This window comes from Suricata suricatta, chromosome 11 (genome assembly GCF_006229205.1).
Source record: "Suricata suricatta isolate VVHF042 chromosome 11, meerkat_22Aug2017_6uvM2_HiC, whole genome shotgun sequence".
In the NCBI taxonomy this organism is placed as follows: Eukaryota; Metazoa; Chordata; class Mammalia; order Carnivora; family Herpestidae; genus Suricata; species Suricata suricatta.
The window spans coordinates 27,552,841-27,579,439 of record NC_043710.1 but is presented as its reverse complement, the minus strand read 5'-3'; the positions used below and the strand labels follow the sequence as shown (position 1 = coordinate 27,579,439).

Sequence of the window (26,599 nt, the reverse complement as noted above, 5' to 3'; positions counted from 1 at the left end):
TTTAAATTTACATCCAAGTTAGCATATAATGCAACAATGATTTCAGGAGTAGATTCTTTAATGCCCCTTGCCCATTTAGCTCCTTCTCCCTGTTACTTTCACTGTTTTTTAAAACTAATGGACATTACAATGGAATTATTCAGAATTTGTAGCCAAATTCGTTAAACTCTTCATCCCTTACCATTTATTTTTAAAACAATTTTTAGTGAAACTCGGAGCTGCTTGAGCAGTAATGTGTATATGAGGGTGGGAGTAGTTATGGCATTGTAAGATGAATTTGATTTTAGGATTCCCTTTGCTTTCAATTTTAGTTTGAGAGCTAAGGGAAGTTTTGAAGCAGATAGCAGCTTGTGTTACCTTGTAAAAATGTATTTAGGCACTCTCATTCCATTGTACTTGGAATAAAATCCAAACTATTATGCCCACAAGGCTTTACATGTCTGCTGCTTGCCTGTTAGCTCTCCAGGTGAGCAAGTCTCCTGCTGCTGTCCCCTTCCCTCAGTACATATTAATCTTCTTTCAGCTTCTCTATATAGCAAACTCTTTCCTACTTCAGGCTTTTGCATAACTTTTCTCTTCTTCTGGTTTGGCATAGGAATTGTTTAATATTGTGGAGACCTTTTCCTGATCACTATGTCCTCCAAAACCAGTATCTCCATAGCTTCTGTCCTCAGCCCATTTTTTTTTTCTAAAGCAGATTTTATTTCTTTTTTAAATGTTTTATTTATTTTTGATACAAAGAGAGACGAAGCATGAGAGGGGGAGGGGCAGACAGAGAGGGAGACACAGAACTGGAAGCAGGCTCCAGGCTCTGAGCTAGCTGTCTGCACAGAGCCTGACGCGGGGCTTGAACCCACAAATGTGAGATCTGACCTGAGCCGAAGCCGGCCGCTCAACCAACTGAGCCACCCAGGCACCCCAACCCATTTCTTGTGTAAGATACTCATGGGCATTTTCACCCACTTTCATGACTTCAAAAATACCCAACTGGTAATTTCCAATTTTTTATTTTAATTTCAGACTTCTTTCCTGAGTCTTAAGTGGGAATGTTCATTAGTCCCTTTTTTTGTTTTTAATTTTTTAATGTTTATTTTACTTTTGAGAGAGGGACAGAGCCCGATTTGGGGAGGGGGAGAGAGAGGGAGACATAGGATCCAAAGCAGACTCCAGGCTCTGAGCTGCCAGCACAGAGCCCAGCATAGGGCTTGAACTCACAAACCATGGGCTCATGACCTGAGCTGAAGTTGGCACTTAACCCCTGAGCCACCCAGGCGCTCCTCATCAGTCCACTTTTGAGTATTCCTCATTCTGTCTCTTATGAACACCTCACCTCAAACTTAATGCATCCAAAATTGAACTTTTCCAAATTTGTTCAGCCTTATGGGTGGTTCACTATCATTCATGATTCCTCTGACTTTTCCCACAAATCACTGTTGGCCTTGTCAGTTCTTTTTTTTTTTTTTTTTTTTTTTGTGCTTTCAGGTTTTCTCTGGCCTTCGTTTGTTTTCTTGTTTATTTATTATGAGAGAAAGAGCACAAGCACCAGAGAGCGGTAGAAAGAGGGAGAGAGAATCTCAAGCAGGCTCTGCACTGTCAGCACAAAGCACCACGTGGGGCTCCATCTCACAAACTGTGAGATCATCAATTGAGCCTAAATCAAGAATTGGATGCTTAACCGACTGAGCCATCCAGGTGCCCCACAGGCTTCCTGTGTTCTTCACAATGCTATCAGATTGTCTTTCTAACACAGTGATTCTTACTAGTAGTACATGGCAGAATTGCTTTATGAGTTCTTTCAAAGTGACTTACAGAGTCCTGTCTCAGAACTATTAATAAATAACCTGTGGAAGTGAGAACTGGGAGTGTATATTTTGGAGGGGAAAAAAACTACCCAAGGATGCTAATGGGCACCCCTGGTTAAAAACCATTCTTTTTAAAATACAAATTTAATTATTTAACTCTGATTAAAATTCTTTAGAGGCTTTTGATTCCCTTGAAGGTAAAATATAAAATCCTGGCGTGCCTGGATTCCCAAGGTCACATTGGGCTCCATGCTGAGTATGGAGCCTGTTTGGAATTCTCTCCCTCTGTCCCTTCCCTCACCTGCTCCCTGCCCCTCGAAAAGTAAAAATAAAAATAAATTAAAAACTTAATTTTCTTTGTTAAACATATTAGATTAAAATTAAGTTTAGGGAAAGAATGTTCAAACTTAAGGTAGAGAGTGGTAACTGAATAATCTTTTGGCTCATTTTAATTTTTAAGAAAATGTCAGTTTTTTAAATTTGGGATTTGAAGTGACAACCGCTGAAGGAAGATGATAACTTCCCCTTGCAAAATTCTGATTCTTCTTCTCTTTCACAATGAATCTATCCTACTTTGTGTGGAGAAGTGATAGAAAATTGAACTTTTATGCTAAGCTGGGAATATAAAGATTAAAACTATATCTCTTATCTCTTGGCTCCCTACTCTTCTCTAGGCCTTAGCTCCTATAATTTTTCAAGTATGTATAGGGAGAGTATAAATTCTCTGTCTTTATCCCTACTACCCATCCGGACTTGGGGGGCTAGGAAGGACTGTGCCAGGGTAGGTCCTATATTAAATAAATGTACATTTATTCAAAGGAAATCTTTTTTTGGTTCAAATATGGGAATTTGTTGACCATGTTTTGAGATATGTATTTTTTTTAACCAGGATTAATTTTTTTTTTAATCTGGCTTTTGTTGGGGCTCCTTGCTGCCTTAGTAGAATAAGCAACTTTTGATCTTGGAATCATGAATTCAAGCCCCACATTAGATGTAGAGATTACTAAAAAACCTTTAAACACAGTTTTTAAAAAATAAATGATGTCAACAAACCAGTGACTATCAGATATTATCAGGATTAAAATCTTTCAACTTTGGCCAATGAATGCTCTTTCAGTTGGTTTCCATGTCCCCTTGACATGCCTTGTAAATGTAAGGGTTTCCCCCAATCTTTCTTTCCTTCTTTTTTTCTTGAGCACTTTCTTACTTTCTTCTTACTTTCTGGCACTACAAGATGCTCCAGATTCTTATCTTCTGTATTTCCTGCCCCAGTACTAGAATGAGCCATTTCTTCAAGGAGCCCTGGTTCCTTTTTCTTGGGAGTATAGTATTAGGAACCAAGATCTGGGTACTAAGTACTCTCTGTGCTACCGAGGTGTCTTCCTTTCTAGGCTCCATCAGCTGATGGAACAAGGAAATATATGTTTATAGATTGTTTTAATAAAAGCATGATTGCTATGATAATTTGAAAAGCATATAAAATGGTAGGAATATTTCAAAAATAACAGCTGAGCATTTGGTTTTTTTTACTATTAAAGAATTTCAAATTATATTCAAAATGAGTACCAAAAGAATAAAGTTGGACTCCTACCTTACACTTTGTACAAATATTAATTCAAAATGGACTATAGACCTAAATGGAAAAATTAAAACTGTAAAACTCTTAGAGAAAACATAGTGATAAATTTTTAGGACCTTGGTTAGTTAATGGTTTCTCAGAGATACCATCAAGAATACGAGTGACAAAAGAAAAAAATATGTTGAACCACTAATTTTATTTATTTAGTTTTAATTTTCTAAATGCTTATTTAATTTTGAGAGAGAGAAAGAGAGCATGAGTGCGAGAGGGTCAGAGAGAGAATGAGACACAGAATCCAAAGCAGGCTGCAGACTCCAAGCTGTCAGCACAGAGTGTGGTTCAAACCCAAGAACTGTGAGATCATGACTCGAGCCGAAGTTGGACGCTTAACCAGCTGAGCCACCCAGGCGCCCCTAACTGCATCTAATTTTAAACTCAAACTTTAAGAGGCGCCTAGGTGGCTCAGTTGGTTGAGTGTCCAACTTAGGCTCCGGTCATGGTCTCACAATTTGTGGACTTGAGCCCTGCATTGGGCTTGCTGCTGTCATTGCGGAGCCTGCTTCAGATCTTCTGTCACTCTCTCTGCCTCTCTCCTGCTTGTGCCCTCTCTCTCAAAAATAAATAAAACATAAAAAAAAAATGACTGAACTGAGTTGTTGGACAGATACTCAGTTGGTATCCACAGAGCTGCAGAAGTGATTGTTGGTGTAGAAAAAAATAACAATAAAACCTCAAACTTTAAAACTTTGGAGTTTTTTTTTTAATTTTTTAATGTTTTTTATTTATTTTGGATACAGAGAGAGACAGAGCATGAAAGGGGGAGGGTCAGAGAGAGAGGGAGACACAGAATCGGAAGCAGGCTCCAGGCTCTGAGCTGTCAGCACAGAGCCCAACGCGGGGCTCGAACCCACGAACGTGAGATCTGACCTGAGCCGAAGACGGACACTCAACCGACTGAGCCACCCAGGTGCCCCTAAAACTTTTGAGTTTTAAGGGTACCTGGATGTCTTAGTTGGTGGAACATGTGACTCTTAATCTTGGAGTTGTAAATTCAACCCCCATGTTAGGTGTAGAGAACACTTAAAAAATCTAAAAATACAAAAAACTTTTGGGCTGCAAATTATAGCATCAAGAAAATGAAAAGATAACTTACAGAGTGGGAAACAGTATTTAAAAATCATGTATTTGTCAGGTACTTGTTTACAGAATATATAAAGAATTCTTCTTTGGGCACTTGGGTGGCTCAGTCAGTTGAGCATTTGACTCATGATTTCATGGTTGGTGGGTTCGAGCCCCACATCGGGCTCTGTTCTGACAGCTCAGAGCCTGGAGCCTGTTTCCAATTCTGTGTGTCCCTCTCTCTCTGACCCTTCCCTGCTCATGATCTGTCTCTCTCTCTCAAAAATAAATAAATGTTTAAAAAAAATGTTTTTAAAGAATTCTTCTTATACCTTGATTTAAAAACAACAACAACAACACAACCCAATTTTAAAGTGGGCAAAGGATTGGAATAGACATTTGTTCAGAGAAGACATACAGATGGTCAGGAAGCATATTTAAAGGTGTTCAACATCATTGAATGCAAATCAAAACCACAATGAGATACTATTTTACACCTACTAGGATGGTTATTATAAAAACACAGGCTGTAAGAAGTGTCAGCAAAGATGTTGAGAAACTAACCCTTAACCATTGCTGATTGGAATGTGAAATGGTACAACTATTTTGGTTGCCCATTCCTCAAAATGTTGAACATGCTTGAGTTATAATATGACTCAGAAATTTGACTCTTAGGTATATACCCAAGAGAAAGACATACATCCATACAAAAACTTGTACATGAATGTTCCCAGCAGCATAATTCATAATAGGCCAAACAGTGGAAATACCCCATATGTACATTAACTGATAATGGCTAAGCAAAATGTATACCTATACAATGGGATATTATTCAGGCATAAAGTGGAATGAGGTACTGATATATCGATGTTGTAACATGGGATGAACCTTGAAAACATTAGGTTAAAGGGAAGAAGCTAGTTGCAAAAGGCCACAAAGGATATGATTCCATTTTTGTGAAATACTTTGACTAGGACAAATCCATAGAGACAAAAGTGCGTTAGTGATTGCCTGAGGCTGGTTGGCAGGGGTATACAGAATGATTCTAATGGTTACAGGTTTGTTTTTGAGGCAATGAAAATGTTCTAAATTTAGATTATGGTTCTGGTTGCAAAACTCTGAATATTCTTAAAAAGCACTAACTTGTACACTTTTTAAAGGATGACCTTTATGGTATGTGAATTACATATCAATAAAGCTGTAATTAATGCAACATTTAGGACAAAATAACAAAAAATGAGATACTTAAGGATAAATTTAACAAAATGCTTGGGTGCCTGGGTGGCTCAGTCAGTTAAGCATCCAATTCCTGATTTCGGCTCAGGTCGTGATCTGTTTTGTTAAGTTCAAGTCCCACATTGGGCTCTGCACTTATAGCCTGGAACCTGCTTGGAATTCATTCTCTCTCTCTCTCTCTCTCTCTCTCTTTCTCTCTTTCTGCCTGCCCCTATCTCATTCATGCGAGCTCACTCGCTCTCTCTCTCTCAAAATAAATACACTTAAAAAAAACTTTTTAAAAATTTCACAAACTACTTAGAAGAATTATGCATTAGGGGCGCCTGGGTGGCTCATTCAGTTAAGCCTCTGACTTCGGCTCAGGTTATGATCTCACGTTCGTGGGTTCGAGCCCCATGTCAGGCTCTGTGCTGACAGTTCAGAGGCTGGAACCTGCTTCCGATTCTGGTCTCCCTCACTCTCTGCCCCTCCCTGCTAATGCTCTGTCTCTCTCTGTCTCAAAAATAAATTAAAGAAAAAAAAATTATGCATTAAACACTACAGAAGACTGCAGAGAGAAAGTAAAGACCTAAATAAATAGATGTACTCATGGATTAGAGACCCTCACTATTTCTTTTTTTTAAATGTTTTTAATTTATTTTTGAGAGACAGAGAGAGAGAGTGCGAGCAGGGGAGGGACAGAGAGAGAGGGAGACAGAGAATCCCAAGCAGGCTCTATGCTGTTAGCACAGAGTCTGACATGAGGCTTGAACTCAAAAACCATGACATCATGACCTGAGCCAAAAGCAAGAGTCAGATGCTTAACCGACTGAGCCACCCAGGCGCCCCTAGAAGGGCTAATACTTAGTGCCAGTGAGGATGCAGAGTCACTAGACCAGACATACATTACTGGGTAAATGAAAAAAAGATAGCTATGTTGGAAAATAAGCAGTTTCTCTAAAGTTCCACATTACCTTATTACCATACCAGCCACCTCCCTCCTATATATTTAGTCAAGTGAAATGAAAACTTGTGTTCATACAGAAACTTATACACAGGTGTATGGCAACTTTATTCATAATTGCCAAAAACAGGAAAGAACCCAAAGGTCCTTAAAGTGATACATGGATGTAAAGCAATCACTAACCTCTCATGTATCCATATAATGGAATGCTGCTCAGCTATAAAATGTAATGGAATAACTGGTATAAATAAAAACATAGATGAATATCAGAGGCATTAAGCTAATTGAAAGTAGCCCAACACAAAAGGCTACACAACATATTAATTATTTTATTCATATGACATTTTGGAAAAGGGAAAACTATAAGAACAGAGAATAGATCCTTGGGAGATAGTGGGAGGATTTCACCATGTAGGGGCATGGGGGAATCTTTTATAATGATGGGACTGTTCTCTCCCTTAGTTTTTGCAGTATTTACATATTTGTTCAAACTCACTGACCTGTACACTGGAAAGGTGAATTTTATTGTATGCAAATTATACCTTAATTTTTGGAGAAATTTGGAAAATGAACCTTTACCCTTACGTCACAAAATTTATCTCAAAATGATTTCATAGACCTAAATATAAAAGCTAATACTTTTTTTAAAGTAACACTTTAAAACTTAAAGAAAATATAGGTTAATATATTAGTGACAAGATACTAAAAGCACTGACGTTATAGGAAAAAATACATAATTCAGGTTGATCAAAAATTAAAACCTTGTTAGTCAAACTCAGAAGCAGAGAGTAGGAGTAGGATGGTAGTTGCCAGAGACTAGGGGAAGCGAGAACTGGGGAGTTGTTTAAAGAATATAAAGTTTCAGTTATTCAAGATGAATAAGCTCCAGAGCTCTGCTGTACAACATAGTTCACATGGTTAATACCACACACTTGTTAAGTGGGTAGATCAGTTAAGTGCTCTTACCACAAAACTGATGAAAACCTACTGAAAGACACCAGAGAGTGCCTGGTGACTCAGTTAGTTGAGCATCCAACTTCTCCCCAGGTTGCGATCTTAATGGTTCATGCTTGCTCTCTTGCTCTCTCTTTCTCCCCTTCCTTTCTCTCTCTCTCAACATTAAAAAGAAGAAAGACACTAGAAAATAAAAAGCAAGCCATCAGACTGGTAGAAAACATTCACAATACATATATCTGACAAAAAGGTAGATCCAGAATATAAGAAAAACACTAATAACCTAAATTTTTTGAAGGGCAAAAAATTGGAACAAACTTTACAAAAGGAGCTGAAAGGATACTCTGTTAGCATATAAAAAGATGCTCGTCATTATTTGTTATTAAGAAATGCAAATTATGCTATGGTGAGATACCACTATACCTACCTAGAAGACTGAAAATAGAACGTGGTGACAAGGTATGAAGCAAAAATGGGAATTAGATACATTACATTACATGGTAATGTAAAATAGTACATATACCTACCTTATCACCACGCAATTCCACTTTTAGATGTTTAGGGAAATGAAAACATGTCCATGAAAGACCTACAAAAGTTCATAGCATGGAATATAGTCAGTAATATTGCAATAATGTAGGTGATAGATGGTAACTATGTGTATCATGGTAAGCATTTCATAATGTGTGTAATTGTTGAATCACTATGTTGTACACCTGAAACTAATACTATATGTCAACTATACTTCAATTTTTAAGTCTACAGTGATATATTTAAAGTGCAAGATATTTACATTTTTGAAAAATATTAAAATATAAGTATATATCATGTATGTGCATGAGAGAAAAGAGGGGAAGGCGGATTTTTATTTTACAGAAGAATACTTTTAAATGTTAAAAGAATGATGTAATTAGAAAACTACCATTTCCAGTCTCTGGTGTGATCATTGAATGAAAGGTGGATGGGGGCGCCTGGGTGGCTCAGTTGGTTAAGAGTCTGACTTCAGCTCAAGTCATGATCTTGAGGCTCGTGAGTTCAGCCCCGCATCAGGCTCTGTGCTGACAGCTGAGAGCCTGGAACCTGCTTCGGATTCTGTGTCTCCCCCTCTCTCTTCCCCTTCCCCGCTCTCACTCTGTCTCTCTCTCCCTCAAAAAATAAACAAACATTTAAAAAAAAAAAAAGAAAGGTGGATGATGTCTGAAATTTTTTACTTTTGGGAATAAGATATTTACAACTTCTTAAAATAACCTCTCCCAGTTGCATTTCAAAGAAGAAAAAATAAATACGTGAAGAGATCTGACATGTACCTTAACCATTTCAAGTTTAGAATCACCAATAATGAGACAAACAGACATTATGTGCATCCTTATATGAGGCAATATGAAGTACAAAATATCATTCATAATTTATCATTTCTCGAGGTATCCATTATAGTCAGAATTTGGGATAGTCTACATTCAGCTCATTTGTTTTCCTCAACAACAACAAGTCTATGTCATGAAATCAAGACAAAAGGGATGTGGGATTAGAGGCAAGGTTGAGGCATTGTTGTAAATTTAAAGAGAAATGGCCAAGTGTAATTCTCCTTTTGTTAAATTTATTTTGTTTTTTTATTTTTTATTTTTTTTAACAATTATTTATTTTTTGAGAGACAAAGTGTGAGGAGCAGAAGGGCAGAGAGAGGGCAGACACAGAATCCAAAGCAGGCTCTAGGCTCTGAGCTGTCAGCCCAGCGCCTGATGTAGGGCTAGAACTCATGAACGATGAGATCATGACCAGAGCTGAAGGCAGCCACTTAACTGCCTGAGCCATCCAGGCACCCCATAAAAGTTTATTTTGACAAGGAGCACGTGCATGTAGGAGAGGGAGAATCCAAAACTGGCTCCGTGCTGTTAGCACAGGCTCTGACATGGGTGGGGCTCAACCTCACGAAATATGAGATTATGACCTGAGCCAAAACCAAGAATCAGAGGCTTAACTCACTAAACTGCCCAGGCACCACACCAAGTGCAGTTCTTGGATTTTTCATTGGGTTCCACATAGAAGAGCTTTAAAATCCCAAACATGTAGGCAACAATTAGGAAATTAGAATATGACCTCTGTATTACATACTTATTGACTTAAATTGCTAAGTTTCTTCAAGTCTAATAATAATTGGCTGTATAGGAGATTGACCAATTCCTAGGAGACATAGCTGAAATATTTTTTTTAATATTTTTTTACTGTTTTTTATTTATTTTAGAGAGAGAGAGAGAGAGCATGAACAGGGGAGGGTCAGAGAGAGAGGGAGACACAGAATCTTAAGACAGGCTCCAGGCTCTGAGCTGTCAGCACAGAGCCCGACACGGGGCTTGAACCCATGAACCACGAGATCATGACCTGAGCTGAAGCCGGACGCTTAACCGACTGAGCCACCCAGATGCCCCCACAGCTGAAATATTTAAAGATGCGGTGTCCTGTATGCAAATTATTTTCAAGTGGTTTAGTAAAAAAAAAAAAAAAAAAAAAAAAAAAGCAAGATGTGTGTTTATCTATATATATAATATATGGATATTTAGATATATATAGATATATATAAAGAAAAGCATATATAGTATGTGTATATATGTGTATATATACATGTATATATGTATATGTGTGTATATGTGTGAGTGGAGAAAAATAAAGGTAACAAAATTAATGATTATTGAGGATTAAGTAACAGGTGTGTATATTTTTATTGGACTTCCAATTTTTCTGTGGGTTTAAAATATTCAAAATAAATGTCAAGGGGATAAAAAATATCTTGTTCTGAATTACTCTCAAATGTATAAGCTTGAAATTTTCTAGGTGAGATATTTAATTATCAGTTTATTTGAATTATCTGATACTCCATAGAATGTTAGAATTAGAGGGACCTTAGATTATCTTCTCTAATTATTCATACAGATGAGGAATTTAGTCTGACATCAAATCTCTTATTCAAATGATATTGTAAACAGGTAGAGAGGTTGTAAAATGAATTCAGCGTCCTGTTTTCCAGGATATTGCTCTTCCCACTGTACCATGTTGTTTCTTTCCCAGTATAAGGCAGTAAAGTTGAATTAAGGAAAATATATGTATCATTTTTCTTCCTAGTATATCTTCAGTATATTTCCCCATTTTGACAGTATTGTCAGATTGTATTTGACCTGTTAATCAGATCTGAATTTAGTCAAAGATTTTTGCTACTTTTGACAATTGCACTCTTAGAAATTTTTTGATCATGTGGTTTGAGCTGTGTGGTTTTGGTCACTTATTTTTATTATCCTCTAGTTTAAGCTATGAAGAAGGACATCCCTCACACTCTGAAACAGATCTTCTTCAGAGACAGACTTTTGCAGCTTCTCATCAGCTTCCTGGATATGCTGCCACACCTCAGCCAACTGGTAAAAATGCTCTTGTAAAACTAATATGGCTACATTTAGTGAATAAGAAGAAAAATTAGTTTTCATATACTGGGTTATGAATGTGAGCAGAATATTAATAGAGCTGTAGGAAAAATGAAAGTAGAATTAAAAGCTTTGTCTTTTACTAATAGGGAATATCTGTATAATTAGTTGGGAGAGCTTCCCAATCTTTGTAGATTTTTTTAAAAAAATTTTTAACATGTATTTTTGAGAGAGAGAGACAGCATACAAGAAGGAGAGACACAGAATCTGACTCTAAGCTGTCAGCACAGAGCTATGAGATCATGACTTGAGCTAAAGTCAGATGCGTAACCAACTGAGCCACCTAGGCACCCCTGTCTTTGTAGATTTTATAATGTAACCATGCTTGGTCAAATTCATATTTGTTTGCTATTTCAAAATAAAACAGTTTAGGGTTATAGAGCTTTTAGCCTTAAATTTCAGAGATTCCTTTTTATTTTATTTTTTTAAGTATTTATTTTGAGAGAGAGCAAGAGAGCATGAGCAGGGGGAGGAGCAGAGAGAGGGGAAAGAGAATCCCAAACAGGTTTTTTGCTATCAGTGTGGACAAACCTCGTAAGTGAGGTCAAGAACTGAGCTGAAATCAAGAATCAGACACTCAACCAACTAAGCCATCAAAGCATCCCCCTGTTCTTAATTTCAAAAGGAATCTCTGGGGGCACCTGGGTGGCTCAGTCAATTAAGCATTCGACTCTTGAGACTCTCGATTTCAGCGCAGGTCATGGTCCCAGAATCATGGGACTGTGGGCTCCATACTGAGCATGCAGCCTGCTTGGGATTCTCTTTCCTCCTGCCACTGCTCCCAGGCACACTCTCTCTCTGTCTCAAAAAAATAAATAGGTAAATAAATAAAATATGAACAATAATATACTTTTGTATTATTAAATATTTTACTTTATGACATATTTTATCTTCAAATGTAGGTCTTTCTGGAATATTTGATACTAGTGTCAACAGTGCCAGCACTAACACTAAAGAATCTTCAGTGATGAATTTTCTGTCTGCTGTCGAATCTCGAACTGCTCAGACTGCTTCTTCAGGAACTACTCTTTTACCACAATTCAGGGCTCCATCCTGGCAGACAGGTGATTCTTTGTTTTCAGAATTTTTTTTAAAGTTTATTTATTTATTTTCAGAGGAAGCGTGAGTGGGGAAGGGGCAGAGAGAGACAGAGGGAGAGAGAGAATCCCAAGTAGGCTCTGCACTGTGCAGAGCCCCATGTGAGGCTCAAACTCAGAACTGTGAGATCATGACCAGAGCCAGGAGAGTGTTACTAGCAGGAATTCAAATTTATTACTTCAGTGAAGACTTAACAGGTTGAAGAAGATAGATAATTATTGAAAATAAACCACAGAGATAAAGTTCTTATCTGGCAGTTTAATAGCTACTTATCTACTTAATAAAAGCAAATATTAAATTTTCTTTTATTTTTTCATTTAAACTTTACTGAACTATAGTTGATATATAAAATTATAAGATGTTTAAAGTGTATATTGTGGTAATTCACCGTATATTGTGAAGGAATTCTCCCCCCCCACTTGGTTAATTATCTTATCCATCACCGCACATATTTATCTTTTTTGGGTTTTGGTGAATGATTAAATTCATTTATCTTAGTGACTTCAGGCTGAGTACATGATACAGTAAAAAACCATCTTGAGACTGATTTCATCATTAGAGTTATGTAAAGTTATCCAGAATTGTATAGATTAAATCACTATTTATTAAAAGGTTCTGAATTACTCTCAAAATGTACAAGCTTGAAATTTTCTAGGTGAGTTATTTAAATCTGTTTATTTACAGTATGGAGGTTCCTCAAAAAACTATCCATAGAACTCCCCTATGACCCAGCAATAGCACTGCTAGGGATTTACCCAAAGGATACAGAAGTGCTGATGCATAGGAGCACATGTACCCCAGTGTTCCTAGCGGCACTTTCTACAATAGCCAAATCATGGGAAGAGCCTAAATGTCCATCACCTGATGAGTGGATAAAGATGTGGTATATATATACAATGGAGTACTACATGGCAATGAGAAAGAATGAAGTATGGCCATTTGTGACAAAGTGGATGGACCTCAAAGGTGTCATGCTAAGTGAAATAAGTCAGGCAGAGAAGGACCGATACCATATGTTTTCACTCATAGGTCTAACAGGAGAAACCTAACAGAGGACCATAGGGAGGGGAGAGGAGGGGAAGGGGGAAAAAGAGTTGGAGAGAGAGGGACACAAATCATGAGAGACTATTGAATACTGAGAACAAACTGAGGGCTGAAGCTGAAGCAGGAGGGGGGAGGGGGTGATGGTCATGGTGGGGGGCACTTGTGGGGAGAAGCACTGGGTGTTATATGGAAACCAATTTGACAATAAACTATAATTAAAAAAATGGTACTAATTTTTAAAAATACCAGATTTGCAAAAAAAATAAATAAATAAAAAATAAAAATGCCAGATTTGCAATGATCAAAATGTCATTGATCAAAAATGCTGTTCCCTAATATGCACTTTACTGTGCCATTCAAGTAAGTAGCACTCGGTATGCCTTCTGTCCTGCTACCAGCGGTAACTGAGAGAGGAGCATGGCAAACAAGAAAAAAAGAAGTGTATACTATGGTATTTTAAGGTAATTGGCCTTCGTTATTTTTCATATTAACCATGGCGTCCAAACCCAAAATGTGTGTCAATTATGTTCCCATTTTAATTTGATTTTAGTAACCACAGGTTAAATCGATAAAAGTGGACACTGTTAATTTGACAATACCTTTCCAACCTAACCTACCCTCTCTGTTATTTATTTAATATAGATGGAATGTAGAATGGTGGGGAATACCAATAAAATGGATTAAAGGATTAAAATGATTGAAAAAAATCCATTTATTTGAATTATCTGATATTCCATAGGATGTTAGAATTAGAAGGACCTAAATAATCTTGTCTAGTCCTTTATTCGTACAGATGAGGAATTTAGTCCTAGTTAATTTATAATGGACACTACAAGCTGATGTTTCTGTATTTTCCCTGCTTATATATACATTCCATTTTTCACTTGTTTCTCCCTCCAATTATGTGTTTATTTTTCTTTTTTCATGGTTACAGGAAAGTTAGTGGTTTTTTTTGTAATTTTGTAATTTTTTTTATTTATGAATTTTATTTTTTATAGGTTTTTTTAAGGCTTTGTTTTACATAATAGGAAATGTCATCACATATTTGAGGAGATATTTTATTTTATTTTTTTAAATGTTTGGGTTTTTTGAGAGAGAATGTGAATGGAGGAGAGGAAGAGAAAGAGGGGGACAGAGGATCCAAAGTGGGCTCTGCACTGATAGTGGTGAGCTTGATGCGCAGCTGGAACTCAGAAACTTGGAAGATCATGACCCGAGCCAAAGTCAGACACTCAATCAACTGAGCCACCCAGGTGCCTCAGAGAGATATTTTAAATTAATAACTATAGGAAATGATACTTTACCATTCTGATATAAATTCCATTAATAGAGCTTCTCAATTTAGCAGTGTTTTTTTTCTGTTTCCAAGGAGATAATGTTTTAGTATGAAATTAAGGAGAATATTAAAAAACAAAGTAGCTTCCTTTTTTGCTACCTGGAATAATTGTACATTACACATAATCAGTTAGGCTTTCTATTCCAATTTCTATGATTTTTTTTGTTAGCACTTTATTTATTTTTGAGAGAGAAACTGTGAGCGGGGGAGGGGCAGAGAGAGAGAGGGAGACAGAATCTGAAGCAGGCTCTAGGCTCTGAGTTGTCAGCACAGAACCCAACACAGGGCTTGAGCTCATGAAGTATGAGATCATGACCTGAACTGAAGTCGGATGCTGAACTGACTGAGCCACCCAGCTGCCCCGTCTATGATTATATTATTTTAAACATAAATCCTAAATGTTATTTATTCTTTTAAGTATAACTAGATTATTTTCTGTCTTTGTAGTTGTAATACTTTTTTGACATTTAATGAGAAGTGAGAGAAGAAAGTTTCTGAAAGAGCCAGAGAATCTTTTTTTCCTATTTTTCTAAAATAAAGTTTTAATGGAAGCTCACTAAAAAAAATTTAAACAATAAAAAAGTTATATAAAGTGGAAAGTGATACTTCCTAACTACACTCCCACTTTCTTAGAGAAAAGTTAACAGTTCTTTGATATTTTGTATATCAAAACACCTATATTCACTTAATCATTGTTTATAGTGATAGTATTATAGGACATGCCATAATTATATGATCATTCTTGTGTTGATAGACATATGGGTTGTTTCTACTTCTTACACGCAATAACTGTAAAACGTATCTTGTACAAATATCTTGGTGTCCACTTACTGCTATAGGATAAGTTTCTAGAAGTAGAATTTTTAGATCATAAGGGTATATGTTTTCACATTACTATGTGTGGCTAGAATGGTTTTCTGAAATGTTAATAATCTCTTTTTTTTTAAATATAGTTTATCATCAAGTTGGTGTCCATGTAACACCCAGTGCTCATCCCAACAAGTGCCCTCCTCCATGCCCATCACCCATTTTCCCCTCTTCCCCACCCCCCATCAACCCTCAGTTTGTTCTCAGTATATAAGAGTCTCTTATGGTTTGCCTCCCTCCCTCTCCATTAATAATCTCTTCTTGACAATACTTTATTGATTTCTGATCAGCCTTGTATGATAAGCATACATCCATTGTCATTGGAAGTTGTTCATAGGAAGCCAAAACTTGAAATCCAAGACATTTTAAAAATTTATATACTTTGATAAAGGAAATTTCAGTGTTAACCTCACTGTTTATTTTTAGATTTATTATGTTAAATGTAGGCAGTTTAATCTTCATTTTAATTTTATGAACATTTTTAGTTTGTTGCTATTGCATTGAGATTGCAGGATAAATTAATCACTGGGGATATGCACATTTTTACTGCTTTCTTAATTTTCAGATGGCCTTATCTAACTATATATAAATTCATTTCTAGAACAATTATAGCTAAGAATTGCTAATACCTTTGTAACTTTGTGTTTGCTTTTAAGAAAGCTAGCTGTCTTGAAATGTAATTTTTAAAATTTACATGCAGAACTAACTTATCAGGCTTTTCAGTCTTACAGAGATTTTTCCCCCACCCCCTTCACCCTTAACAGAGATGGGTTAAGGTTATGTAAGTCTCTACTGTGGAAACATATATGTGTGCGTGCGTGCGCATATGAGTATTGGTGCTGTGATTGCATAAAGTTCTTTGTTTTCTCTTCATAGGTATGCATTCCTCAGCAGCAACTGAGCTGTTTGTTACTGGACCTTTGCCAACCACTGGAACACTTCCACCCTCTGCCCTCTCTGCTTATCAGCATCCCACCACCTTCAGCAATAGAAACTTTGCTACCACCTCACCTTTGGTGCTTCAGGATTCATCTTTTAACACTACATCAAATGGGATTTTAAATCCTCATGATCCTTTGTTACAAATTAAGACTTCCCAGGGAACTGTTCCAACTGCTTTGGCATTTGAGCGCCTGGGCAGTTCTGCATTAAGTAACAGCATACCACCTCAGTCTTCAACATATCGTTCAGCACAAGAGTCTGCACCCCATCTATTACAACCTCAATTTAGTTTGTTGCCTTCAGCACTTGGGGGAGCCCAGCAAACTCCTCAAGCCTACAGTTCAACCCTCTTTACTAGTTCTACTGCTTCCATTGAAAGAGCTCTTCTTCGAGAATGTAGTGTTATTAAACACCATCAGCGGCCTTCAGGTACCCAGTCTATTCAGGCACAACTGACTGGTTCACAGCATTCCTTACATAGCTATCTGTCAAATGCAAATGTGGTTAATTTTCAGGAAACAAGTAGGCAGTCATCTTTATCCTGTAGCCCAGTTGGAGATTCTACTCAGGTGAGCAATGGAGGATTACAACAGAAGACCTCCCAGGTATCAGTGGAACTTGCTAAGTCTTACTCATCTACAATTCCATCATCAGGGTTTCCTCCTTCTGCTACAAAAGTAAAAAGCTGTTCTACAAAACAACCACTAGCATCAACTAAGACCCCCAAACCTCAAAGTGTAATTCCTCCTGTGCAAACATTAAGCTATTCCAAACCTTTACATAACCAGAGTTCTGTAATATCAGGCCAAGCACAAATTTATTCTACAGCGCAGCTACCAAGCCTTTTATCAGTTAGTCAATCCCAGAATTATGGTTTAGTGCAGCCACATAATGTGCCATCTATTGTTCATTCACAGGTTTATAGGTCCAATAAAGTTGAGAAGTTGCCATCCTTATATAAAACACTGACTTTTTCTGGATCATCTCAGACTATAACTTCTGAAAATCAGACACTTAACTATTCTTCTAATCAACAAGAAGTATTGTCTTCAGTTACAAATGAGAATTACCCTGCCCAAACAAGAGATCTGTCTTCAGTTAGTCAGTCTCAAAGTTATTCATCTAGTCATTCTCAGGGTTTATCACCAGTTAGCCAGACACAGGTTAGTTATTCATCTCAGTCACAGGTGTTATCAGTTGTTAGTCCTTCAGAAAGCTATGCTTCAGGGCAGTCCCTAACATTAACAGCCCCTTCTCTTTCTTACTCTTCCGCCACTCGGGCTCAGAATTTGCCAGATTCTAGCCCATCCCAGAATTATATTCCCATGCATTCTTCCCAAAGTGCTCAGACTCAAGGGTCATCATCTCCCCAGTCCCAAAAGTTTTTGCCTTCTACTCCGTCATCATCTTTTGCATCCTCTACTCACTGTCAGACATTACAGAATAACATACCTTCACCTGATCCAAAGTCTTATGCTGAGAGAAAACTTGACTCAAATGTGTATACATCTTCAAAGCAAGAAGAGGATTTTCCAATGCAAGAGCTACAGGTATTGCAGCCCCAAGTGTCTCTTGAGTCATCAACCCAAAGGCTGTCAGATGGAGAAATTAATGTTCAAGAATCGGCTTATAAGGTGTCAAAGGCAGATGACAGGTATTCTCAAAGTGTAATTAGAAGTAATTCTCGTCTTGAAGATCAGGTTGTTGGGATTGCTCTACAAGGGCCAAAAAAGGAAGAAAGCATGGTTGGTTCAGTGACACAGCTCACCCAACAAATTGGCCAAGTAAGTGCAGCAACCCTTGATATTAAGAAGGCAGCTAATTTAATGCAAACTCCACAAATAAGGTTGAATACTAAAGACCTCAACCCGCAGCATTCTCTTATACATAAAGTACATGAAGCCAAGGTCCAGGAGCAACATGATCAAATAATTAATGCCTCATCTCAGATTCAAATTCCAAATCATACTTTAGGGCATGGCCATCAGGCATCTCTTCCTAATACACAGGTCCTTTTAGATTCTGCATGTGATTTGCAAATTCTTCAGCAGTCAATACTGCAGGCAGGTTTAGGACAAGTAAAGGCATCTTTACAAGTACAGCGTGTTCAAAGTCCTCAACATATAGTACATCCTTTCCTTCAAATGGACGGTCATATTATTCAGAGCAATGGTGACCATTCTCAACAGCAGCTCCATCCTCAAACTTCTGAAATTATGAAAATGGACCTCTCTGAGTCTTCAAAACCATTACAACAACATCTAACAACAAAGGGCCATTTTACTGAAACAAATCAACATGATTCAAAGAATCATTTTGTTTCTCTTGGATCAATATGTTTCCCAGAGGCAATGCTGCTCAGTGATGAGAGAAATATTTTGTCCAATGTAGATGACATATTAGCAGCTACAGCAGCAGCTTGTGGGGTTACTCCTTCTGATTTTTCCAAGTCAACTTCAAATGAAACCATTCCAGCAGTTGAAGATGGTGACTCTAAATCTCATTTTCAGCAGTCATTAGATGTTGGGCATGTGACTTCAGATTTTAACTCTGTGACAGCTGCAGTAGGAAAGCCACAGAATATAAATGATATTTCCTTAAATGGAAGTCAGGTTGCCGTGAACCTTTCACCAGTACCAACCCTCCAGTCAAAAATGACTCTTGATCAACAGCATATTGAAACTGGTCAAAATAAAGCATCTAAAGTAATTTCACCTGTGGTTGGACCAAGTCATGATGCCCAGGAGCAAAATTCTGGGTCATTCAAGAAACAGTCTGCTACCAATCATGAATCTGAAGAAGATAGTGAAGTTCCTATGGATAGTACATTAAATCATAACAGAAGTCAAGAGTTTGTTTCTACTAGAAGTGGAGAAAGTGCTACATCTGAGAGTGAGCTCACCACTGATGACAGCAGTGTGTCGGTGAACCCAACTAGAAGTGCACTTGCACTGTTGGCCATGGCCCAACCTGGGGAGGCCATTGGTATCAAGATTGAAGAAGAAAATCAAGATTTAATGCATTTTAACCTTCAGAAGAAAAAAACTGGAAAGGGGCAAACAAAAGAGGAAAACGGCAGTAATCCGAAACATCTGAAAAGACCAGCCCAGAGCAAACGCCAGAATCCAAGGGGAACAGATGTGTATCTGCCATATACCCCTCCTTCCTCAGAAAGCTGCCATGATGGTTATCAGCATCAAGAAAAAATGAGACAGAAGATCAAAGAAGTAGAGGAAAAACAGCCGGAAGTCAAAACAGGATTTATTGCTTCTTTCTTAGATTTTCTGAAATCTGGGCCCAAGCAACAATTTTCCACTCTTGCTGTACGAATGCCTAACAGAACTAGACGACCAGGGACCCAGACTGTTCGTACATTTTGTCCCCCATCACTTCCAAAGACTTCTTCTGCAACACCCACACCTTCAATGTCTGAAATTGGGGATAATAGTCCATCAGAAAAAGTTGATAATGAACTTAAAACCTTGGAACATTTATCTTCATTTTCTTCTGATGAAGAAGATCCTGGAGTATGCGGTCATGATATTTATAAAAGCGCCTCTACTACCTTAACTACTTTGGATGCTACTTCTGATAAAAAGAAGAAAGCAGGTAAAGTTTTAAATTTTGCTTTCAAAAAAAATAATAAATTTTGCTTTCATAATTATGGCTTTCCACTATTATTTTTATGGTGATAAATTGGGTTTTAAGCTTTCTTAGCTTGAAGCAGGTCTGCAAATAAATTTTCAGAACAAAATGAATAGGCAGGTATTTTAGGTACTTATTTTTTTTAATGTTCCTTCCCTGTAGGAAAGTTTTGGGGTTTATGTTGAGAACTTCTGGGTTTTCTTGGCATTTTACCACATGATACATAATTTACATAGTATGTATCCAGGGTTCTCTAATCTGAGACATCTTGAGGTGGGTTATGGGCATGAGGCATTTGTATTAGGGGCCCTGTTGTAGTATAAACTGGCATATTTTCTTGGTATGTCAATTTTACATGAAGACTAACATTTTGCTGTTAAACATTATGTGTCCCAGGCACATTAAGATAAAATTAAAAATTTTTTGTGTTGGCTTCAGACTATGCCAACCCAAATCTTTGGGTGTCCATTTCACTTTATTCTGTAGTTAAGAGAACATTTGGAGGAACTGTATTAAGTACTGCCTCATGTGAACTATTTTAAGGAACATGCTAAAGAAAAATACTTAATATAGTAGCCACCCCCTCTGCACTAGAAACTAGTAGCAATGTTGTGAGATCTGCATTGTCATCTCCAATGTCAGATGATACAACCACAAGTGAATGAGTTGTGCAGGTCCATACAACTAGTAAGTGACAAAGCTGGGGTCTGCACTCAGCTTTGTCTGACTGTAGAGCCTCTGTTCCTGCCTAGCTCTTTTGTATAAAGTGGTGCTTTGAAAGTTAAACTCTGTTTTGTGATGTACCTTATTAGTTTCTCTCTGCTCTTGAGACTACTTTTAACTGCTGAAGTAATCTGAAACAATCTATATTCCAAATAATCTGGTATCATAAACATCTGCTAATTCATTTCTAAAGAATGCACGTTTTGTTATACAGAGAAATCAGTATAATAGAACATCAATGAGAGCCAAAGACATTATGGACATAGCTAATTCTAGCAAGATTTTATACTCCTTTTCCCCCAATTCAGAGTGCTTTGCAATTGCTGTTATATTCCCTTTCCATTTGTACAACAATGCTTTTATAATTTTTGTTCTAAAATAGGAATCTCGGGACAGCTGGGTAGTTCAGTTGGTTAGGTGTCCGACCTTTGATTTCAGGTCAGGTCATGATCCCAAGGTTGTTGGATCGAACCCCGAGTCAGTGCAGAGCCTGCTTGGGATTTTTTTCTCCTCCTCTCTCAGCCCCATCCCTGCTCGCTCGCTCGCTCACTCTCTCTCTCTCTCTCTCTCTCTCTCACAATAAATAAACTTAAAAAAAAAAATAAAAGGTCCAGCACTAAGAGGGCCCTTTCGTTTAAAACAATAAATAAAAATAAAATCTGAATCAAATACGAAAAATGAATATAAACCAAATCTGAAAATGTGAATAAAATAACCATAGTTTCTTCCAGACAAGTGTTTTTGTCTCATTTGTAGTTAAAATCATCAGCATCAACCCAATTCTTACTGTTAAGTCTTTAAAGTTCTCTCATTACCATCCCTACTGCCTCCTCATATGTAAGAACTCATCATCTTTTGCCTCTCATTAGAATACTTTGCATCAATAAAATACTTCTCCGTGTTTCAGGGGAAAAACATTAAAATAATATGTAAAAATTCTCCCTTTCCATATTTTAGTTCTTGTTCTACTCTTTCTACTTTTCCTCTTCTGTAACAACTGAATTTCTCCTTGTTCCTTGGACCTGTAAGCCCCTTTCACGGTTTTCTTTGATCAGGTTTGTCTAACTAGAATGCCTTCCTCTCAATTTTTTCAGCCTAAGACATTTCATTATCTTTGAAGACCATCTTCCAAGTCAGTTTATGGAAGTTACTCTAGGCAGAAATAATTCTCACATTCTCAATTCCAACAGCCCTCAAATATCTCCAAAGGGCAAATATAAATTTAAATTGCAGTGAGTGGGCGCCTGGGTGGCTAAGCCGAAGTCTGACACTTAACCCACTGAGCCGCCCAGGTGCCCCAACATTTCTGTGTTTAATGAAAGCATTGAGTGTGGACATCCTGAACATGTTCTTGATCTTTGGGAGAAGAAAAATATCAAACTTTTGCCACTAAGTACTAGGTTCACTATAGGTTTTTTGTAGATGTCTCATCACATTAAAGAAGTTCCTTACATGACCTAGTTTGCTAGGAGTTTTTATAATGAATGGAAGTTGAATTTTTGTCAAATGTTTTTTCTTCGTTTGTTGAAATGATCATGTAGTTTTCTTATTTAGTCTTTCAATATGGTGAATTACATTGACTGATTTTCAAATATATTCATGGCCTTGCATTCCCAAGATAAACCCCAGCAACTGTGATATATTATCTTACTTATACATCGATGGATTCAATTTTCTAATTTTTTTGTATCCAGGTTTGCAGTAGATATTGGTCTGTAGTTTTCCTTTTATAATTCCTTTGTTTGGTGTTGGTATCTGGTTATTGCTGACCTCATAAATGAGTTGGGGATTGTTCCCTTCTCTGTTTTGTGCAAGAGGTTGGGTAGTACTCTTTGCAACAAATGTTTGAATTTTTTAGTGAAGCCATTTGAACCTGGAGTTTTCTTTGTCAGAAAGTTTTTGTTTTACTGTGAATTCAGTTTCTTTGATACAGAACTATTCACCTTGTCTGTTTCTTCTTGACTGTGTTTTGGTAGTTTGTATCTTTGAAGGGATTGGTCTGTTTTAATTGAGTTGTCAAATTTATGGGTGTAGAGTTGTTAGTATTTCCTCCTGTTGGTAATTTATGTCTTCTCCCTTTTTGTCTTGGTCTGAATAGAAGTTTATTAATCTTATTGATTCTTTTTTCTCCTTTATTGACAATTTCATTGATTTTTGTTGTTCTCATTATTTCCTTTTTTCTGCTTGATTTAGGTTTATTATACCCTATTTTTAGGGTTTTCTTGTGGTAGAAGTCTAAATTGTTCACTTGAGACCCCTCTTCTTTTCTGCTATATGCATTTTAATATTATAGACCTCTCTCTAAGCCCTGCTTTAGCTATGTCCCACAAATTTTATTTTTATTGTTTATTTTTTTATTCTGTGCAGTCTCTCAAAAAAAAATAAACATTAAAAAAAACTTTAAGAACACATTATTTAAACTTTTAGTATTTCATTTTTAAATTTATCTCTGCTTTTTCTGGCTGTATCTTTCTGTACTGTGCTTCTCGTGGTTGACCTAATGATTACCATCCACTTAGAATTAATATTTTTATGATTCCAGGGCACCTGGATGGAAGGTTGAGCATTCAACTCTTGATTTCAGCTCAGGTCATGGTCTCAGAGTTGGTGGGTTCAAGCCCTACGTTGGGCCTTGCCCTAACAGTGCCGAGCCTGTTTAGGATTCTCTCTGCCCCTCCCCAACCTGCACTGTCTTTCTCTCAAAATAAAAAAATAAACATTTTAAGACCGTATTTTTATGATTTCAAATATGTCAAAATCCTAATGACCATTCAGATCTCTTTACCTTGTCCTTATGTACACACATATTTGGCATATATATTGCATCTATTTACATATATTGAAAACTCTATTAGAGGGTCTGCCTTCAACAATCAAATTCAAGTACATTTTAAATAACTTAGGAGAAAGAAAGCCTATTATATTTACTCAGATATTTATAATTTCTGTTGTAGTTCCTTTATTTCTGATGTTCCAAGTTTTACCCTCTGGTATCATTTGCTTCCCATCAGCCCAAAGATTACTTTTTCTTTTTCTTTGGTTTTCAGCAATGTAATTATTTATCTGGATAGGCCTTATCCTGTTTGGAATTCACTGAGCTTCTTGAATCTGTAAAATGTATGTCTTACAAAATTTGAGAAGTTTGGGGACATTTTTTTTTCTGTACCAATCTCTATTCTCCTTCTAGGATTCCAGTGACACAAATGTAAAACGTTTTGATATTGTTCCTGGGGTCCTGTTCATTTTTTTCAATCTTCTTTTCCTCTCCATTCTTCAGATTGTATAATTTCTTATAGTTCATTGATTTTTTCGGCCTTCTCAATTTTATCGATCCCATCCAGTGAATTGTTTAGGTCTTATATTTTTTTCAATTATAAAATTTGCTTTTTTGTTCTTTTTTATAGTTTCTATTTCTTTGCTGAGAGTTTGCATATTTTCATTCATTTTAATGTAATTTGTATTTTTAGTGTTCATTCATCTTGAGAGAGAGAAAGTGTGAGTGAGGGAAGAGCAGAGAGAGAGTGAGGAAGAGAGAATCCCAAGCAGGCAGCATGCTCCACCATATGGAGCTCAACATGGGGCTCAATCTCATGACTCTGCAATCGATCATGACCTGAGCTGAAGAGTTGGACCCTCAGCCGACTTGAGCGAACCACTCAGGCACCCCTACAAAAATGTTTTTTAATTAACAATATGTGTTGAATTTTGTCAGATGCTCTTTTGAGCTTCTGATAAATCTGCCTCTCTCTTCCCACATTAATCTATTATTTGATTTCTTAATGTTGAACCTTTTTAAGAAAATTTCTACCAGGGGCCTGGATGGCTCAGTCAGTTGAGCATCTGACTTCGGTTCAGGTCATGATCTCACAGTTGGTGGATTCGAGCCCCGCGTCCGGCTCTGTGCTAACAGCTAGCTCAGAGCCTGGAGCCTGCTTCAGATTTTGTACCTCCCTCTCTTTCTGACCCTCCCCTGCTCATGCTCTCTCTGTCTCTCAAAATTAAATAAAAAACATTTAAAAAATTTTAAAAAAACATTTCTACCATAAACTCTGCTTGGTCATTCTGATTTATTTTACTCCATTGCAAGATTTAAGTTGCTAGTGTTTTTTTTTTTTTAGGATTCTTATACTTAAATTCATAAATGAGATCAATGCTTATACCGGTTTTATAAGTTTATAAAAAAATATTTTTGAGAGAGAGACAGAGCGTGAGTGGGGGAGGGGCAGAAAGAGAGGAAGACACAGACCTCAAGCAGGCTCCAGGTTCTGTGATCTAAGCATAGAGCCTGATGTGGGGCTCAAGCTGTGAGATCAAACTCAGGAACTGTGAGATTATGAACTGAGCTGAAGTTGGATGCTTAACCAGCAGAGTCACCCAGGCACTTCTATGCTTATAGTGGTTTTTTTGCCTTAAATCTTTTTGTTGTTGTAGTTTTTTGTTTTTGTGTTTTTGTGTTTTTGTCTTAATGTTCACTTTTATAGTTAGGAATATGCTGGTCTTAAACATTGAATTGGGAAAATTGTTATATTTATCTAAGCTTTGAAAATGTTTACCTACCACATATAATAAAGGTTGGTAAAACTTTGTAAGACTATATCTGAGACTTTCCAGTTTTTTCTTGAGGTATCTGTCAGGATCAATTTTTTTTTAAAGCTATGGTATTTGATAAAATCAAATCAGAAATCAAAATGATTTGGTAAAATCATCCTTTTCATTTAGATTTTTTAATCTGTTGTTATAAAGTTGCACATAGCAGTCTCGTCTGTTTCTGTAGTTCTGTTCTCTTTCTTGCTACAAATGTGTTTGAATCTTTTTCCTTATTCTGTAAAAGGTTTACTTATTTAATGGTTCTTTTCAAAGAACCAGTGTACTTTTTTTTATTCCTGTTTTCATTTTTTTTACTCACTTTTTCTTAATTTCTTTACTTAGTTGTATTTCCCTATCTTTCCTGGGTTCGATTTAATATTCTCTCTCTGGGTTCTTGAGTTTAATACTTAATTATTTTTGTATGTATATTCTTGCTTTCTAATGAGTAGCATTAAAGTGTAAGATTTCTTCCTTGCAACACACTCCAGCTCTATGCCTCTGGATGCTCTCACTCATTTCTAAATGGTTTGTCATTTCAGTCTTAATTTTTTTTAAACCAAGTTTTTAAGATTAGTGTGTTTTTGCCTATTTCCTAGTAGGTTTCTATTTTTGTTATTGGTGGTGGTATTCATTTATTACTAATTTGTGGTCCTACTGTATTTAATGCTTCAATAATCCTTGCTTTTGGATATTTATGAAAATTTTGCTAGTGGCTTGGTCAATAGTCATTTTTTTGGTAAATAATCCATGAATACTATGTGGTATAGATTATATTTGGTAATATAATATATTATATAATCCAAATTATATTCAAATTTTTAAAATCTCTTTATTTTTTGTTTAATGTAATAAATGACATTAGGTTATATAAGAAAATGTATATATGTTGAACATAAATGTCAGGTCTAGACTTTGCCTTGAACTATCCCAGCAAACATAAAAGGGGTGATAGACAGATGAAAGAAGTATACCAAAATGTTTGTAGTTGTTATAACTGGGTTATGGTATTTGAGGGTTTGTGTTTTCTACTTCTTTGTATGTTTGAAATTTTGAATAATAAACAGTTTTTTAAATCCTCCCTATCCTTATTTGTTTTTAGATTGCTTGATCTGTTGATTCCTGAAAAAGGTGTGTTAAAGTTTCCAACTATGATTATTTCTCTAATACTGTTTACTTGATATGTTTCGAACCCATGTGATCGGGTACATAAAATTGTACTAAGTTAAATATCGCTTTCATAAAATCTCTTTTTCC

The 26,599-nt window shown here is 36.6% G+C and overlaps 1 protein-coding gene and 1 long non-coding RNA gene across 3 annotated transcripts in view; one reads left to right on the top strand and one right to left on the bottom strand.

The window, feature by feature from the left end:
- Positions 1-26,599, top strand: part of QSER1 (glutamine and serine rich 1) — a 79,101-nt gene that overhangs the window by 25,396 nt on the left and 27,106 nt on the right. For both annotated transcript variants that reach the window (XM_029957698.1, XM_029957697.1), the window contains 3 exons: positions 10,928-11,040; positions 12,006-12,167; positions 16,325-19,999. In XM_029957698.1, the coding sequence (XP_029813558.1) occupies positions 12,071-12,167; positions 16,325-19,999 (3,772 nt within the window). In that variant the 5' untranslated portion in view covers positions 10,928-11,040; positions 12,006-12,070. The remainder of the gene's footprint in view (positions 1-10,927; positions 11,041-12,005; positions 12,168-16,324; positions 20,000-26,599) is intronic.
- LOC115307048 lies at positions 7,799-17,863 on the bottom strand. The gene is made up of 3 exons (XR_003915535.1): positions 17,843-17,863; positions 8,161-8,222; positions 7,799-7,816 (listed from the first exon to the last, which is right to left on the bottom strand). It is a non-coding gene; the product is annotated as an uncharacterized LOC115307048 (long non-coding RNA).